Genomic DNA, 15,972 nt, shown 5'->3' with positions numbered 1-15,972 from the left:
TACCGGTGGATCTTGACCGCCTTAATATGGCAACCATGTCAGACAATATTATCCACAAAAATACGGGGTGAATTGCAAACCTGATAGTATGCTCATTTCAATCAATTTTTGATTTTGAATAGAAATCGTGACACCCCTAGTATATACAGTTCTTGCTTGCGTCAGGTGTGTCGTGTGCAATCAACCAGTGCCACCAGAACACAGTAGAGATTTCCACCATTTACAATCCACAGAGCTACTAGTGAAGAACTCTCTCCTAAAAAGACTGCCAAGTTTTGAGGTTGCACTACCGTGTGTTACCTTTTTATTGTCAAAATCAAAACCCACAAGCGAATGAGTGACTTGCTTTGAGATCCCTTGGACTCAGATCCATCGATAATTAATCAAAATTAAAATCTCCCTCCCCCTTTTTTTCTTTCTTTGATGATTAAGTTATCGCTTTGTATGCTACTATTTATCTGATAAAACTAAAGATTTCTTAAAAAAAAAGCTGAAAAAAGATGAAGAGAAATATGTTTACGGTAATGTTATCAAATGAATACTTAAACAATCCTTAAGTATTTCCAATACATGCATCGTCTTGAATGAGATGCATATCTTGTCTGTTAAAATTGACTACAATTTGGTTACCATTGGCATATTGCATCACAGGAATGTGTCAATACCAACTATAACTTAACATTAGCATTACTGTCTTCTAGGGCACCTTCTCCTAGTCTTTCTCTGGATGGAAAAGTTCCCATTTTATTTTTATTTTTTTAAGGCAGTCTGAGATCAAGATTCAAGAGGTTATTTGTCAAATACACATGGCAGGTTTGAAACTGGTACTGCATCCAGAATAACGTAGCCTGCAATATAAATAATATTTGCAAATAACATCGTCTCCAAAACAAACATTACACTGTCAAAAATGTTCTCTCACTGTAAACACATTGATTGCAAAATGCTAACTGTAAGTACAGAAAGAAGGACAGATTTTCTACTTGTTGATGGATGAACTTTTCTTGAACTTTCCCAGTGTGATGGCACCTTTTGACTTAACACTGTAGGTATTTACAGTGGGGCAAAAAAGTATTAAGTCAGCCACCAATTGTGCAAGTTCTCCCACTTAAAAGGATGAGAGAGGCCTGTAATTTTCATCATAGGTATACCTCAACTATGAGAGACAAAATGAGAAAAAAAAAAAATCCAGGAAATCACATTGTCTGATTTTTAAAGAATTTATTTGCAAATTATGGTGGAAAATAAGTATTTGGTCAATAACAAAAGTTCATCTCAATACTTTGTTATATAACAAAGTATTGAGATGAACTTTTGTTATTGACCTCTGTCATCAAACGTTTTCTGTAAGTCTTCACAAGGTTTTCACACACTGTTGCTGGTATTTTGGCCCATTCCTCCATGCAGATCTTCTCTAGAGCAGTGATGTTTTGGGGCTGTCGCTGGGCAACACGGACTTTCAACTCCCTCCAAAGATTTTCTATGGGGTTGAGATCTGAAGACTGGCTAGGCCACTCCAGGACCTTGAAATGCTTCTTACGAAGCCACTCCTTCGTTGCCCAGGTGGTGTGTTTGGGATCACTGTCATGCTGAAAGACCCAGCCACGTTTCATCTTCAATGCCCTGGCTGATGGAAGGAGGTTTTCACTCAAAATCTCACGATACATGGCCCCATTCATTCTTTCCTTTACACGGATCAGTCGTCCTGGTCCCTTTGCAGAAAAACAGCCCCAAAGCATAATGTTTTCACCCCCATGCTATACAGTAGGTATGGTGTTCTTTGGATGCAACTCAGGTTTCTTTTTCCTCCAAACACGACAAATTGAGTTTTTACCAAAAAGTTCTATTTTGGTTTCATCTGACCATATGACATTCTCCCAATCCTCTTCTGGATCATCCAAATGCTCTCTAGCAAACTTCAGACGGGCCTGGACATGTACTGGCTTAAGCAGGGGGACACGTCTGGCACTGCAGGATTTGAGTCCCTGGCGACGTAGTGTGTTACTGATGGTATCCTTTGTTACTTTGGTCCCAGCTCTCTGCAGGTCATTCACTAGCGCCCCCCCCCCCCCCCCTCCCCGGTTCTGGGATGTTTGCTCACTGTTCTTGTGATCATTTTGACCCCACGGGGTGAGATCTTGCGTGGAGCCCCAGATCGAGGGAGATTATCAGTGGTCTTGTATGTCTTCCATTTTCTAATAATTGCTCCCACAGTTGATTTCTTCACAACAAGCTGCTTACCTATTGCAGATTCAGTCTTCCCAGCCTGGTGCAGGTCTACAATTTTGTTTCTGGTGTCCTTTGACAGCTCTTTGGTCTTGGCCATAGTGGAGTTTGGAGTGTGACTGTTTGAGGTTGTGGACAGGTGTCTTTTATACTGATAACGAGTTCAAACAGCTGCCATTAATACAGGTAATGAGTGGAGGACAGAGGAGCCTCTTAAAGAAAAGATACAGGTCTGTGAAAGCCATAAATCTTGCTTGTTTGTAGGTGACCAAATACTTATTTTACTGAGGAATTTACCAATTCATTAAAAATCCTACAATGTGATTTCCTGGATTCTTTCCCCCCATTCTGTCTCTCATAGTCGAAGTGTACCTATGATGAAAATTACAGGTCTCTCATCTTTTTAAGTGGGAGAACTTGCACAATTGGTGGCTGACTAAATACTTTTTTGCCCCACTGTATGTACACAAGCATGTGTGTATGTATGCCGTTCCAGTTTGTAACTTACCGATTTCATCGGAACCACCAGCTGTCGTAGTGTTACAGACCCAGGTGGTGTTTTTTGTTTGTTTGTTTGTTTGTTTGTTTTGCAAGCTTTATATTGGTGTGACATTGCAATGTAACATTATTAACTCCAAAGCATTTGTAAAGAAAAATAAACTTTTTACTGACATTTGTAGAAAAGCTCCATGGGACTGTGGCTGTATTCATACCTGGCGGTTTTCCCAGGAGTTAAAGCCCATCTATCATCATTGTTTTATTTCAATTATCGCGTTGAAAGCAATGCCTCTGTTGCAAAGGCTCCCAGCGTAACGTTCCATCTCCACATCTATTTAACTGGATGACTCTCCAATTTGTCCGCATCTCTATATCCACTACTTTCTTACTTGGGCAGCGGGCTAGTGAATATTCTCCTCTGTCACTGCCCATTAGGTGCTTGCCTATGTCCTACAGAATGCAGGGGCAATGTCGGATTTTTGGGTTATTTTGGGGGCTTTATGTTGTGGATGCTAGGCTGTAATTGTCTTGCTGTCAGCTTGTCAGAGGGGCGCAGCCGGCTTCATGGGTAAATGAATGTCTGTGTCACTGTCCAGCGCAGAGACAGAATAGCCTCATCTACTTCTGAGAGCGCCGGGCGGGCACAAGGCGCGCTGTCGGAACTAATCTGTGCTTGTAATGGCCTGCTCAGAGAGAGAGAGAGAGATGGTGGAAATGAAAATTTGCATCTAAATGAAATGTCGTCGTCCCCCCCCTCTCTATTTGTTTTGTTATAACTTGGTTTTGTGTGGATGGAGGCACCAGAAGAAATCATATTGATACAGACTCTTGTTGGCTTCTATCTTGGTCTTCCTAAAAACCGGCCAGAGCGGCACCCCCCCCCTAACCCCCATACAAAGAAAAAAGGGAGAAAAAAACAATTAATTGTACACCTATGTAAAGAGACAGGTGTGCAGGAGGAGAACTGGAAGTCCTCAAAATATTGCAATTAGAATATGTTCATTAGATGAAGGGATGTTTCAGTCAAAGGACCTTCATTGGCCAATTAGTTAATAAGATCATGCACAGCGAACTTACACCACCGTAGCCTGCAAGTAGCTGATGAATGCCTTCGAGACATCTCACTTTTAATATTGAGTCTGTTAGACCTTAACATTGATGACTTTATCTTCTTCAAATGTGTTATATTTGCCCTAGTTCTCCTGGCTGTTACTAAACAGAGGAATCAGAGGTATCTGTGCTTCGCTGACCTCTCTGTCAGTTTTGCTTTTCAGCATCACATTTGACACAAAAGGCGTTTTCAAACCGCAGGAACTTTTTCATAGTTCTAATAACTTTTGGAGGAACTGCAGAAACTAGGAACATTCATGGTTATTCAGGCACCCTACTCCAGGGCAGGGACTAACCGGCACAAGACCTCAGTGACTTAAGTACATGGTGATTGGTCCAGATGTAAGTGCACAGTCTCTCGCCGGTCCCTCGGACTGAGGACAGTCCCCCGGTCGAGTGGCATAGCTCTGGGTGCGGACCAGCCCACATACACTCAGCGGGGGGGACAAAAAACCAAGAAAAATACTTTTTTTAAATTATTTATTTCTTTTTTTTTATTGTAGATGTATTTAGTTCATTTATTTCATTTTCCGACATTAATTGAATGAAACAAAAAATCCTAGTGCCGTGTCTCGATGGGAGCCCGTGTCTTATGGAAGTCGGAACAAACTTTTAAATTACACCTTGTAAATCTAATATGAGTGAAGATTCAGCAACTGGATTGCTTATTTCCTGCCTCAAAGTTGTTCAGAAACAGATTTTATGGACTGATAAGGTGAAATCAGCTAAAGTTACGGAGTTAATACAAAACAGAAGCCATGCTGAAACCCCAATGGCTGACATCACTTCTCTGTTCCTACTACCAGTGCGAATACAACCAAAAAAAAGCCCTTGACAGTATCTAGTTCCCGGGGTTTTCCCCATTATTAGTTCCCCTGAGGGAGTCCCCAGAACTGTTCGGTGCAAAAACGCTAATAGAGGATTATGTAACCCTCAAAGCCCTGGAGAGCCACAACACACTCCCACCACAGTGTAGTTTTATCCGCCATAGACATACGTAGGACATGTTTCATTGCCTGGGGATACACAGGCCTACACCCACGCATTTTGTACCACCTCTCTGTAACTGTAGTGCGCGATAACGATTATTTGATGCCATGATACAGAGCCATCCCGTTCACGCTTCATTCACCACGTTGATCTTGAGGGCAAATTGTCTCTTTGCAAGTGCTCTCATTAGTAGGTTCGCCAGGAGTACTGTCTGCACTGTGTGCTGCTGGTTGTAGTCCCAGAGTGCAGCCTTCGACCACCGACACCCCCCTGTCCCGTCCCGGTCCCCTCTATGTCACCACGGCATTATCAGGCACAACACTGTAGAATAATTAACGTCTATCTGAATAATTCAACATTAAAAAGACTCGTTGACTGAATAAGACACTGTCTCGCATCTGAGTGTTTACCTTGGTAATAAGGAAATGAGGACACGCGCGCACACACACACACTAAATACAGTGGTCGTTCACTTTATTATAATAATGTCACATCATCCTACTCGACATACTTGCTTTCCACTGGTCCTCATTGGTCAGTAGTTCCATTTTTATTTTCAATGTAAATAAACATGCATGTAGTGACTCATCTTGAACACAAGGGGCTAGGACCCTCTTGTAATAACTGCAATAAAATCACTAAATATCCAACTACATCTATGGTTGAAAGAAGAAAAAAACACTGTACTCTCAAATATGAAATGCAAACACTGAAATACAAAAGCTCTTTCATATGTGCTCCATTCATATATGCTCCATTCATATCCATCTTAAATCTAAAATTGAATTGTGTACATAGTACATAAATTACTTTTTAAGTTTAGTTCAATAAGGCAACAAAATAAGATACAATCCTTCTAAAATGAAAACATAGTTCTTATTTATTTATTTAATTATTTATTTGTGGAGGAACGGGGCAAGGGGACACAATCGCTCCCTCTTGTAAAAAATAAAATTAAAAACAAAACTGCCAGTTATTTGTCAAAGCTGCCCAAAATGTATGTACCCCTCAATGCAATTTTTTCCAGCCCAATGTCATCAAAAGCCTGTAGGCGGGAAACCGCCCAATCTAGCAACACTGGTCCAAATATGTGAATTGCTTTTAAATGTTGTTATTACATGGCTCTAGGAAATTGATTCTGATTGGTCAATAGTGGCAATCAACATTCAGTTATTTCTGAATAATGACGGGCAATCACTTCTTCCTGTCCTTATTCATGTCCCTTGTTTCACAGCACCTATGCTAATGACAACACTAGCTAGGGGTGACGATAGATAGATGCTACTAAATGGAAGACTTGAAGAGATTAATGCAGATAAAGTAAATAGGCTAGTCATATGTACAGGCAAAGCTTTTTTTGTTGGGTGAATAGTTTGCTAGATTGTTGCAGTGTTAGCTACTTTGTTGTTAGCAGTTTAGCAGTGTTTTCTTAGGAGAAGCTAATAAGCTTTGCAGTCACCTTTTTGCGCCACATTACACACACTAGTTATAATATAATTTCAAATCAATATTCTGCCTCAGCTGTGTTATAAGCAGAATAATGTGCAGCCATTATCCCAATATAATGCTGTTGATTATACAAGATCCTGGGTCCTGATCAACCCGTCGGCGGTTGTTTTGGGATAATGACTGACTGGCTGCACATTATCCCTTCCTTAAACCACGCGTCTGAAGGCCTGATACATTGGCTTCCCAACCCTTCTATGATGCATGATAATCCTCACTGTCATCTTCCTCATCTCTCTCATGGCTTATGTAGTGGTAGCCATCCTCGGGGACGTGGTCGTCAGAGCGGTAACGGTCGTCGGCGGACTCATCGTCGTCCTCTGTGTTCACCTTCCCGGACAGTACATCCTCGATCCAGTCCTCCAGCTCCTCCACCGTGGGCAGGTCCTCATCGTTGGACATGTCCAACCACACGCTGTCCGCCTGAAACGGAAAAGGTCCAAGATGGTTTTGAGGGACAAAGGATACATGCAGGATTTGGAGAAGGTATTCTATTCTGGCATTCTAGGCCTTACATCTGTGACGTTGACCACTCCAATCTGAGGTCTGAATAGGTCCAACTTGAAGGTCTTCTCCCAGTAAGTGGTCAACTGTATGGGTGAGAGAGAGACACACACACACACACACATTCATATCTAGATGTGGGAATAATGATAAAAAATAAGGTTTCAACATTCAGATTGGGTGAAGTTCATTTTTTATTCTGTCATTTGTTATACAAAAGAATAAATAAGTTATGCATGGATCACAAAACCATCACTTTTCACAACTGCCAAAAACTCCCATTTTTGTGCTTGTTTTGCTATGTTGGCACCAAAGACTGAGTATCATTTAAAATTGCCTGAAACTGGCTTTATAGCTTGACTTTGATACCAATTCCTAAACTTCAGTTGTTTATATTTTAGTGTAAGCAGTTACATTATTATGCTATTATATTTCAAGAAAGAAATCATGAAATTACGAGATTAAAATCAAATGATGAGGTAAAAAAAGTAGAAGTAGTAAAGTAAAAGAACCTGGGCCGCGGACGCCAGGCATGGACCACAGGCCCAGAGCCAGGCCCGGAGCCAACAGATCGACACCCCACCCAAACTTGCCTCCCATACATGCAACCCGCCAGACGGCCCACCAGGCCACAACCCCTGAGCGCACGGCCAGGTAGCAGAGTGCACTCGGTGCAAGACACCCGGATGTCAGCCCCCCGCAGACAGCCAGATATCTGGGCCTTCCACCACCCACCACCCGCCGCAGAGAAGCCACGCAGCGGGGGCAAGGTTGACAGCCATCTCCCACACCGACAATGGCAAGCAGCCTCTAAGGGGCCCCAGAAAGCACCCGGCAGCACCTCCCGCAGCCGTAATTGCAGTTAAAATTGTGGGGTGTGGGGGTGTGAGTCCTCCAAGCATGTCACATGTTCCCCTCCTGCCCTGCAGACCCTGGTCTGGTGAAGTGTTGTTTGGAGTAAGATTTGTGTGGGACTGATGTGAGCAAATATCCTGCCAGGGCAGGAGTGTGACGGGCAAGATCGCAGCCGCTCGCCACATCCCTACCCACATAGCTTGCACCCCACCAGTCCCGCAAACCCGAGGACTATTGTGTAGTGTATGTACTGATTTTGAGTTCTGGCACTGGGAGAGATAGGCGAAGCACAACTAGATCAACGCAGGGGTGCACACAACCCTGCCCCAGTGCCCCCCCAGTGCACCGCCAACTTCGGGGCCAAGATCCGACCCTGCAAACCGCACCCCCGACCCAAGCCCGAAACCCGCGACTACATCTAAAACCAACACACAGACGCCAGCTGCAGGCACCCCCCAAAGGCACTGCTCCCTGGGAGTATTTCAGTTTAATCTTGATCACACTACTTAAGTATATAAATTTGGTGTTAAATGTCACAGAACGTTTCAGTCTTCGATAGTATCGATGCAATTCAGTCCATATCTGGCCCTGATTGTTTTTTAGACATTAGTATTCTCCTTAAATGTGTTAGTCGCTTGATTTATCATCTTATTTATCAGCTTAATAACAACAATGACGATAATAATAATAACGTATAAGGACATGATGTCAGAGTACCAAGGGAAAGTCATCGGGGTCGATCCACACAATGCTGAGCTCGGGGTTGTTAGTGTTGTCTCTGGCCACGTCCTTCAGGATCTCCAGAAACTCATAGCCGTCTAAGAACACCACAAAATGAAAAGAAGTGTTTCATCCCACCCTCAATGTTGAAATAAAACATCACTGAAACAAAACAGAAAAGTTTGTTTTTTGTGTGAAGAAATTGGAAGCAGGAAAAAAAACACACACCTGGATCTTCCTCTTCAGCAAAGGCGACAATATGAATTCCGTCCATGTCATCCTCCTGTGAATGACACAAGATTGAGAAACCACCTTGAATCACACGGGTCCAAAACTAATTTGGAAATTACTCATGATGCTTGTTTTATTTGTATTTATTCTTTCGACAGAGACAATGAGGCCCCTGAGACAATGCAAGCGCCAGGTCAGACAATCGTGTCAGTGCATTTTCTGTGTTTATACAATGAAACTAACCTTGTACCACAAGTTTAAAATCACTCCGGAGAGTTACCTGCAACTACTTTTTTTGAGTTGGGACAGTGGAATCTTTCTGCTATGTTAAAGTAGTAATCGATAAGATTGTTTGTCCCAGAATTCTATTGGAAACTGCATTGTTTTGTTTTGTTTTCCAACATCTGGTTTCACCGTTGTGTTTACTCTTAGGTGATTATTTTATTTTCTCCAAAGGTAGCCGTCTTCAACAACTACGTTGCTTTATCAAAGTCACCGTGGCCACCTTCTGTTTCTTGCCTATGTCCTATCCTTGCATTCTTTTTTTTTTTTCTTTTTTTTTTTCAACCTGTCAGCATGCTGGGCATACAGGACAGAGTTGGTCTGCAAGTGGAGTTCAAGTTCTCAACCTGCAGGGCAACTCTTTATTAATTCTTAAATCATCAAGAACTGCTGCAATAACTCCGTCCTGTGGATGACCTGTAGAATGACAAGAGCACAGTGTTTGGTTATGGAGAACCACCACCAACCCTCCTCTTTGGAGAACTTTTTATCATGTTTGGGTCTATAAACAACTGATCACTACAAGAGGGGGAGAATCACCACGGGTGAGACAAATAAACCTAAAAACAAACAACATTTACACAAAAACATGAACATTGGATGACATGTATTGAAAAACAGTGAATTAGGTCCAGGAAAACTGGAACTACAACTGATCACGTGGCCTCTTCCTGTCATAATTATGGCAGTAAATGAGGGAGGAAAGGAGAGGAATGCAACCAGGAGTGTGCTGGGGTGCACTCCAAGCAGGTGTGGTGGTGTGTGATGGGACCGCGCGCGTGCGCGTGTGTGTGTGCGTGTGTGTGTGTGCGCGTGTGTGTGTGTGTGCGTGCGCGCATTTGTCCGTCCACCGGTGAGTGTACATGGCTTATCCCCATTAGTACTGGTGTAGAAGGTCAGTATTAAGTCGTGGCGCCTCCAAGCAGCGGAAGGGGCCCCGAAGCCACCCCGAACTCCGCAGCCCTGTAGATACCCTACAGCTGCAGGAAAGCCCTGAGTACCCTGCCCTGCGGCCACAGAAGACCCCTGGGCCCCCAGAGAAGCCAGAGGGCCATGGAGCAACCCCCACGCCCAGCCCCGAGGAGCATGACCCAGTCTCAGGGAGCACAAGGAGATCCTGCACCCCAGGGCACAAGACTTAGGCACAAGACGCAGCCGCCGGCACAGAACCCGGGCCACGGGCGCAGGGCACAGACCGCAGGCCCGGATCCCGGTCCCACGGCGACAGACTGACACCCCGCCCGAGCCGCCCACCCACGCCCCGTACAAGGGGGAGGCCTGCCCCACCGCAGTCGACCAGACACCCCACCTGGCGTGAGTGCCAAGTGCCCATACACATAGCAGCGTGTGCCAAGCACGGGGCACCTCGATGTTACCCCCCCTTTGGCTGATGCCGGCAGGCCGCCAGGTATACAGGCCCTCCGCCCCCGCCCCCTCGCACAAATTTCAGGACGGACGAGAAGCACGCTTGGGCAGGAGCGTGAGAAGCAAGATGGCAGCTGCCCGCCGCATCCCCACCCACATAGCCTGCACCCCGCCCATCCCGCAAGCCCCCAGTCTGTTGTGTAGTGTATGTGCTGAGTATGAATTCTGGCACTGGGAGAGATAGGCGAGTCGCGACCGGATCGATCCAGGGGCGCAGCATCCGGGGAGCAACCACGCAGACCCCCCCGCCCCCCCCGGATCCAACCGTGACCCAGTGCGCCCACCTCCCGTAACTGGTGGCAGCATACCTACAGCAATCAGCCAAGGGCGCAGAGCGGTACGCCATGTGCCTCCGGCATGTCGGGCAGCTCCGCACCCCCATCAGGCCCCTGGTCAGCCCCCAGCCGCCGAGCATGCGGACTACATAACAGAGGGTGGCAGACGGCACCCCCACCCACAGCCCGACCCCCCCACAGCGACGAGCGCCCTGCGCACCGAGAGCGTCAGAGGGCAGGTACCTCGGCAGCCCGGTGTGATGACAGGAGGCCGCCCCCCACGAAGGAGGCCACAAGGTGAGCCCCGCGCCTAGCACAGCCAGCCAGGTTCAGGACTCAGGTTGACAGGAAGAGACGGAACGCCTAACCAGCCCCGGCACAACGGGCAACCCCCCCCAACGGGACGCAGAAGGACACACAGGCCCAGCCACCCCGCCCACAGGGCGGGTGACCCCAGTGGCGTGCCGACCTGCCGACCACGGGGCCCTAGACCCAAACCAGCGACCCACACCCCCCGGCCCCAATCCGAGCCCCAGAGCCCACAACCACGCCCGGAACCCACACACGGACGCCAGCTGCAGGTACTCCCCTATTAATATCTGCAACCATTGGGATGTGGTGATTATCTCTCTTTTTCCAATTGAGTAATATTGTTTTCTTGGCCATTGTTAAGGCGATCAAAATGGGTTGGTTGTGTTTCAGTGGTGGGTCGACTGAGTAGAGGTCAGCACGAAGACGTATAGACAGAGACTGGAATGCTGCGACCCAGAAGTGTTGATAGCTTCTTGGTGATGTTGGTCCAAAATTACCACTTTAAAGACCACTTACCCATGTCTCAAACATATTCTCTGCACGTAGCTTCCTCAAAGTAGCCCTATAAAAAAGGAGGTATTACGTTCAATTGCATCAAAATTGGTATGTATGAGATATTTCCCAAAGAACGACATCAATCAAAAACCTTCTGTGTTGGTTGACAAAGTCCACAATGTCCATCTCTGAGAGAGGCCTCCCTGGGAGGATGGCCGGCTCCTCCATGAAGGGTTCGTAGAAGTTGATCTCGTTCATCTTCAGGGAGAGATGCTTTGCTACCTGTGACACACAGTGCATAGTTATATCATAGCTACTTTATATCATACGTAACCTTTAAGAAATTGTGAAGCGTTCCATCTCTTGTTAAAAAAATGTCCATTGCGTTAAATATTTTTGTTAGGGAATTCCTTAACGTTTTCAATTTTTGTATGAGGTAGTTAGCAGAACACAATGACAGGCAACAAGGTACTTGACATTCCTTGGTTTTTGATGTTTGAAACTTTTTTCAAAGTTCACACTTACTGCTTTATCAAATGTGGCGAAGAACTTGATGTAAGGTTGAAACCGCTCTGAAGCCTCCTGGAAAGCTCCGTAATCTGAGAGAACGAGACATAGAAACAGTGAAAAAGAGTATGAGAGAGTGAAATTTGATAGCATACAAAAGGAGAGAGGCAGATGGAGTGAGAAATATTGAAAAAAATCTAAATACAAAGATGAGAAAGACAGTGCCCAGGAAAATGGATTTAAGTTAGGAGGCGAATCATTCTCATTTGAGTTGCATCCCGAGTCAAAGGCTAGCAGCGGATCGTAGACCTGTCATTACTCAGGATGCGACCCGAATGAGAACGATTCGCCTCCTCCATTCCCGGCTCCATTCCCAACAAGGTCACTGCCAAGGACCAGCCAATCTCTTCTATAATGAAACATCAAGCCACTGTCATGTTGGCAGAGATAGCATCTTCCCCATCTCTCTTTTGCCCTTTTTTCTTTTAAAGGAATTGTAATTTCTGCCAGACCTCATAGGCAGAGTACTAGAAGCTATTAAAAGGCCCTCGTCAGAACGCATAAGAGTACCACAGCCTGGAATCAAGTGTCTGTTTAGCGTCCGGAAATGTGATGATCTGCCTCCATTATCCTATCAACTTGGGAACATGCGCAAAGTGATTTAAGGGAGAAGACAAGCCCTGACAAGACTTGCGGTTGATCTAAAATATGATTAATTTCCAAAATTTCAGAAACACATTATTTGTTAACTATAAGGCTTCTATAGAATAACCATGAATAAAGATCATAACTATGAATCAAGATAATTATAGTAAAATATAATCTTCACTATAATATTCTGTATGTATTTCTCTATAGTGTGTTCAAAAACAATAGAAGCATCACAGTAACACCATAAGCTTAGTATATATCACTATAGTAATACTATTACATTTCTATCGTAAATTTTCTAGACATACTACATTTTTAAATGGTATTTCTACAGTAAATATTTTAGTAATGCTGCGTTTTTCTGTGTTTTTTATATGGTAAATCTTATTCTATGGTATTTCTGTCATAAATCTTAATAATTGTAATAGAATAGGAATAGAATCCATTTTCTTATGGGGTGCAGACTCCCTGACTGACATGAATCCTCTCCTTTGAAGTAGCCGATGAGGCGGATGTCCTCCTCCATCTTATCAAAGGCTCGCAGCTCCATGGCATTGCTGATGAGCTCCACTGGGTCTTCCAGCACCTAGAGGATGGAATAGGAATAATTGTAAATTATTAAAATTGGCAGCCCAAACACAGTGCACCATGGAAAGCAAACACCATCCACAAGCACGAAAGAATCTGACCCGTGACCCCCCCCCCCCCCCCCCCCTTACACACACACACACACACACACACACACACACACACTCACATCCAGCAAAAACTCCACCAGCGTGTCGGCCGTAAGTTCCCCGTCAAACTCAATGACCCGGTCGTCCTTGAAGACGTACAGGCTTCCCAGCTCCTCCAAACCTAAAGGTCACAGACATTGTCAACCTTGGGGTCATGGGACATTTTGAAAAACTGATACTGTATATTGATATTTGATTGATATATTTCTTATTAAAAAATTCCCCTCCTCTGTGTTCTATTATAAAAGTAGTCCATTTTTAAAATACAGTGAAAATCATTCTTATTTCGCCTCATTCTGTTGCTGATATGCCAAAATGTGAGTTGTAATGCATATAGTGGTGCTTGTGCTGAAAAAATACAGTAACAAGAATTTGGGGAGGTATAAAATGGAGTCATGGGCCAAAAAAGAACCCCTGATATAATGAATGCCCCACTTTTATATCGCTTAGCAAAAAAAAAAGTGTGGCACGTCGAACACAGATTCTGATTCAGTGTTACTGTAGAAGGATTAAAAACACTGTACCGAGTTTTCTGGCCACTTTGACATCCTTCTGAGAGTCCACCATTCCAAAGCCGATGTCCTTATCTTCAAGAACTTGAGCTGTCAACTAGGATTCACACATAACATGGATCAGCTAATTACCTGAACCACAAAACCATCTAGCAATCGAAAGGTTAGAGTAACAAACAAAGCACTGTTCCTCTCTCACACAACACTTAACCTTCCATTCACAAGCATTTTATCTGAGTTAAGCTCCACAGCTGGTGCTGTCTTATCAAATTGTCAATAAATCTTTTGATCCCTAAGGTGTTGGATGTGTGACTTGAGGCATTTCTTGAGGAAGGAAATTGACTTCGCTCGATAAGACAATGGCGGAAATGAACCACTGAGATTCAATCCACTGATAGAAGCTACTGCCGAACTAATAGCAGGTCTTGACTGAATTCTGGTTCAAAAATACCCTTTGGAATAGCGCATAATGATGACCTAGAAAGTGTCTCTGGAGACATGTGAACCCCCAAGGAGCAAATGTAAGGGGTTGAAAATTGCAGTTAGACGGTGCTCAGAGAAAGCAGGTAAGACATTAACCCAATCTATATACTGTTTGTCTACCTATCTACCAATGACATTATGCCTTCGCCTCATGGAAAAAAAGATCAGGTTGGCGTCTGAGGAACAAAGTGGTACACAAAAGTCAATTTTAAGTAGAAGCTTATTGAGATGGTTTACATTCTCACTGACACAATATATTTTGAGGCACTGTATACCATAACAGCGATGCTTCAAAGCTCTAGTCTGCCCTTTGATCAAGGACAGTCCTTGACTCAACAGAGGCGTTTTCTAATCTCAATATTCCATCCTGGCACTGTTCACCAGCCAGTGCTGCGGATTTCACACCATTGGAACATAAACACATTCAATTGCACATATCTGATGAAGAGCTTCGAAATTGAAAAGGACATATAAATAAACATTAAGTTGCAGCAAGTCGGACATACTTTATACCCACTGCCGGGCGCCTAACACTTGTTATTTAATCCAGGAGTTTCGACATTCAGATGCAATTTCGAACAAAGAGATGACAATGTGAAAAGAAGCCACTGTATTAACAATCCTCCTCTTGCTAGCAATTTGCCATCAGATCTTACACCAGCAGCAGTCATCAGGGAGGCCTTGGGTAAGCAGTGCATAGAAGTCCTTATTCACTATGTGCCCAACTCTGTTTGATGCAGTTTTATTTGATGCAGGAGTCTAATCTACAGCGCTTTCTTTATTACAATTGTAATTCCAGATTAAGCTCTCTTTGCAGACTAACGCCAATCCCCCCACCCTCCCTTGCTGTGCTTCTCTTACCTCCAACACCAGCTCTGTCATCTGAAACTGCTTCTGCATACCCTTGTTGATTGGCAGAGGTTCGTGGTAGAACAGACACAGCAGGTCATATCTCTTCAGAGCTTTCTTGTAGTTGCGCTCATGGATGTCCAACACCCTGTCTCTCCCATCGAAATTGGGGAACTCTAGGCCCTCCTTGGCGAGGCTGAAAGACGTCAAGTGGAGGCAGAGGCTGGAGAACAGTGTCACCCAAACCTGCCGCATAGTTTGTCCAGGAACCTAAATGAAAAGTAGCTGAATTTGCAGTAAAACTATGCTACCTTTTCAAGGCCCAGCTTGACCACAACTGTTTTACCTTAAAAAAAATAAAGATACTCAGTAGTGTGATCAACTAAAAATTCACCCTTGGATGGATTCACTATCATCCCACAGTCCTAAATTTTGTCTGTCTTAGTTTGGTGACTTATGCTCTCTTCTACCTGTCTTTCATAGTCTCCTCCTCTCGGTGTCACATGGTAAATCTCCCACAGAAGTCTCCTTCCTCCTCCCTTATTCTCTCTTAACACATTCGGGAATCTAGCCTGAGAAGCCAGTCTACTTTTGTGCACCAGAACATAAACCGTTAAAAGCCGGCATTCAGTAAGGAGGTCATTCATTGTCTTGAAATAAGGGTGGAAATAGGAGCAATGGGCTATAGGGAGCCACTGGTCCATTTAATCAACATATACTATTAGGAACTTATTAAATATTTACAGTGGATGGGGAATGTACTGGTATAGACATGGACAAAGTTAACATATAACACAGTAAGCA

At 44.3% G+C, this 15,972-nt stretch overlaps 1 protein-coding gene across 1 annotated transcript; it reads right to left on the bottom strand.

The window, feature by feature from the left end:
• Positions 1 to 6,525: 6,525 nt before the first annotated feature.
• Positions 6,526 to 15,423, bottom strand: LOC307227308 (calsequestrin-2-like; the record flags this gene model as incomplete). The annotated part of the gene is made up of 11 exons (XM_079996590.1): positions 6,526 to 6,753; positions 6,846 to 6,920; positions 8,407 to 8,507; positions 8,638 to 8,692; positions 11,451 to 11,496; positions 11,581 to 11,711; positions 11,955 to 12,028; positions 13,065 to 13,173; positions 13,345 to 13,445; positions 13,849 to 13,933; positions 15,181 to 15,423. 11 exons carry the CDS (start codon positions 15,421 to 15,423, stop codon positions 6,526 to 6,528), a joined length of 1,248 nt encoding a protein of 415 aa, XP_079852716.1.
• Positions 15,424 to 15,972: the final 549 nt, after the last annotated feature.

The sequence above is a fragment of the Zeus faber genome (assembly GCF_960531495.2).
Source record: "Zeus faber genome assembly, chromosome: 2".
In the NCBI taxonomy this organism is placed as follows: domain Eukaryota; kingdom Metazoa; phylum Chordata; class Actinopteri; order Zeiformes; family Zeidae; genus Zeus; species Zeus faber.
This window is presented reverse-complemented; position numbering and strand designations above follow the sequence as displayed.